This window comes from Oryzias melastigma, linkage group LG17 (genome assembly GCF_002922805.2).
Source record: "Oryzias melastigma strain HK-1 linkage group LG17, ASM292280v2, whole genome shotgun sequence".
In the NCBI taxonomy this organism is placed as follows: domain Eukaryota; kingdom Metazoa; phylum Chordata; class Actinopteri; order Beloniformes; family Adrianichthyidae; genus Oryzias; species Oryzias melastigma.
Genome location: NC_050528.1, coordinates 9240523 through 9244029, shown reverse-complemented (window position 1 = coordinate 9244029; position 3507 = coordinate 9240523). Strand labels below are relative to the sequence as shown.

Here is a 3507-nt window from a genome sequence, read left to right as displayed (position 1 = left end):
CTTCAGTGGCCAAATTCAGCTCACAGCTTTTACATTAGCATTATTGCAGATAATGCTATATATCTAGTTCATAATTATGTTAAAAGTTATGGTTTTAAGGTTTAAAAATTTAGTTTTAGACTGTTCAATAAATGACTATCCTATCCTGAGCTAAGGTGTGTTTTGGATTTTGGCCTCCTGTGCGACTGAGTTTGACACCCCTAATTTAACCTGTTACAGGCGTATTTATTTTAGTGTTTACATTTCTGGAGCTCCATAATTTTAGCTGCAACTTGATTTATTGTTGGTTTTTATCTCAATATTTTCTGTGTTTTGCGTTTCGCCTTTTACTGTTCCACTATCAAGCTTGTATTAGCAGCCAAATCATTCTTATTCGCTGTTTGTAACCTTTTCCTGTTTGTGATACCCTTTTACTATCAGACTGACCTTTCCTTGCTGTCTTTGTTATCCAGAGCTTTTGTCTGACCAGGCCTTTTGTCTGTGTCCCTCCTGTTCCAGGTGGATACCCTTCGCCATGTTATCAGCCAGACCGGCGGATACAGTGACAGCCTCGCAGCCAGCCAGATGTACAGTCCACAGGGCATCAACGTAAGACCTGTAAACAATCTCTTGCTCTTTTTTCCCCCCCTTTTTGTTCTTTGCTTTAAAATAAATCCTTGGGTGAAGGTTTTTGTGTACTGTCATCGTGTGCACGATGAGATTATGCTTGGCCGTTGTTCAGCTACTGCCCCCCTCCACCCCTCCAGCTCCACTCATGTGGTAGCCAATGAAGCAGCTACCAGGTTGAGTACAAGCTTGATGTGCTCCTAGCCTGTCGAAGGGTATTAGCATTAGTGAGGCACCTGCAGTCGACGTTAACAAGGACACAGGTGTCGCCCTCCCTCACCGGGCTGCTCTCTCATCGTCCTCCTCAAAGAAAGAATCCCCCTAGTTTCTAATTCTTATGAAAACTCCTCAAAGGTTGGACTCCTTTCGGGGCTGGTTGGGCGGGACTGGTGACACTTGAGGCGGTGTGTTAGTATGTAGATCCACAGCGACAGGCGGTGCTGGGCTGAGCAGAATCAATACGACAGTCACAGGGACACAAAGAGTTGGGCTTTGGGCTAGCAGTCCAAGCACATTGGTCAGATCAGTCATCCACAGGAACAGCAGCACTGACAGCAGAGCCTGGAACTTCCCTCACGCTAAAATAAGACAAACAATGCCTTCAGTTTGCCCTGAAATGCAACAGGCTCCATTCAAAGTTTGGTCAAATACATAAAATGCACAGATTTAGACAAAAATAGGGGAGAAAATATAGCAATAAAGCCAAAATAGTAGTTTGAGTTTTGCTTATTTAAGACCACTCAGATGATGTTTTGAGATATTATGTTTATGCCATTTTTAGCCAAAATAAAAAAATAATCTGTGTAGTTTTTTAAGACATAGTGTCTGTGCAGCGGCAGTAGTCCATTAGAAATTTGCCTTTAAGTGGTGGGTGAGAGCTTTGGCACTGAGAAATATTAATATACATGTATTATTATAAACTACATTTTATTTAATAATCAGAATTATAACATCGGGTTCACATTTATCACAAGCTGGTTTTATTGTAGTCCAATGTAGAGATAGTGGTCGAGAGTTTTAGCGGAAAACAAAAGAAAGAGGCTAAACTTTGTTTGCTTATAAATAATTTATTAAATGAATATTTGGCAGCATTTTAAATCGATTCAAGTATCGCCAAACAAAGTATCGCGATATTTCACTGAATTGATATTTTCTTACTCACACAATGTCACAAATTTAAATAAAACATATCAAAATACGGTCATTATTAGGTTAAAATCATTGCCATTAAAATAGATAAATTAATTACAGGTAACGATTAATTAATCGCACAAAAAATTAATCGCATGACAGCACTAGTTTTAATTTAGAGCTTCAAGCTTGTGGCCCGCCCTATGTATAATTTATAATTATTTTCTATCAACTCCGGATTCACAATCATTTAAATTAAAAAAAATACTCAGTAATATAATTTTCTTAATATATGTCCTCATCATCAGTAAAATGCCACAAGAAGATGAAAAAACATTATTTTCAATGGAGTGGGCCTTTAAAAATGATTTTAATTACAGGTCATTTCATTATGCTTTCATTGGGACATTATGAGTGGCAGCTTATTATAATTGTTGCTTTTTTATTTTTCTATGAATAAAAAACTGTCAGAACTTAATATGAGGGTTCTGTTTGTGTTTTGCATTTCAAATATACTCATAATTAAATTTAATGACATTCAACCCCCAAAATAAAAACATTTAAATTTGAGTTTATATGTCAGGCTAATAAAATACAGCATAAAAATAATGTTTTACTTGAATATTATTCTTAAGGAAAAACTCGACAGACGTTAAAAGAAAAAGGAGAAAAAATATGGGAAAAAAGGGCACAAATGCGTGCTTTTTACTGAATCTTGTGAATGAAGTTTAGTATTTATGGAGCCCAAATTATATTTCTGTCTGAGCGAAATACTGACTGAGCATTTGTGGTTCACCTCTTCTCCTTGAAGAGCAATTACTCCCCTTAAATTGCTGGTGGGTCTCTCTTAAAGAGCGAAAATGTATTTTTTCTTTCTTATTCTTTTTGCTACTGCACGACATGACAGACAGTCTTTACGCAAAATAACAGGGTTTGGAAATAAGAGGCTGCCAAAGCAGATTCCCAGCACTCACTAATAGCATGGAAATTGCAATTAATGTCCTAAATGGTCTTTAGCCGACCTTTTATCGTGATTTGAGATGGTTTCCACTTTAAATAGCTTTTTATTTTGATAATGTATTCTTTTTATAAACCATCTCTGGGGTATATTCTAGAATAAATCAAAGCTTTGTGGGCTCCGTGCTTCATCTCCTTTGTTAATTTCACATTATGTCAGCTGTGAGGAAAGAACAATGAGAGGAAAGGAATAAAATAGCCTTTCAATGTTTTAGCGCCGTGTCATCGTTTTTTTTTAATAGTTTTAACAATGATTACAAAGCCTTTGAAATATAGTTTGAGTGAACAATTTTCCCTGTTTAGAACTATAGGCACACGAAAAATAATCTATTTTGTCCTGAAGCTGGAGATGTTTTGTTTTTTTTATCCTTGGTGTCACCTCCTGTCTCATTTATTTTACTGCATATTGTTGCTTAAACACAAAATCTTTAACATACGCTAACTTTTCAATTGTTAACACCATCAATGTTTCCGTACGTTTTTTGGCATGTAAAAACTCACTCACACTTTCGGCGATCTTAGTATTAAAACACTCAGCTCGTTCAGGACATTACTGCTCCTGCTTTTTGTATTCATAAACTTTATAGTTTTTTTATTTAGCGAAATATGCCCCAGAGGAAGGAAATTAGATTTTTTTTCAATTTTTAAAAATCTTGTGCACTTTGGAACCATTGTTTACAGTAATTGTTAAATAATTTGGCAATTAGCTGTTATATTAGCTTTATGCTAGCTCATGTTGGTAATTTGGCCTCT

The 3507-nt window shown here is 36.1% G+C and overlaps 1 protein-coding gene across 4 annotated transcripts in view; it reads left to right on the top strand.

The window, feature by feature from the left end:
- The window catches only part of pbx1a (pre-B-cell leukemia homeobox 1a), a 73929-nt gene that overhangs the window by 67428 nt on the left and 2994 nt on the right, over positions 1 to 3507 (top strand). For 2 of the 4 annotated variants that reach the window (XM_024273762.2, XM_024273763.1), the window contains exon 9: positions 499 to 597. In XM_024273762.2, the coding sequence (XP_024129530.1) occupies positions 499 to 597 (99 nt within the window). The remainder of the gene's footprint in view (positions 1 to 498; positions 598 to 3507) is intronic. The other 2 variants (XM_024273766.2, XM_024273764.2) reach the window with 1 other exon arrangement.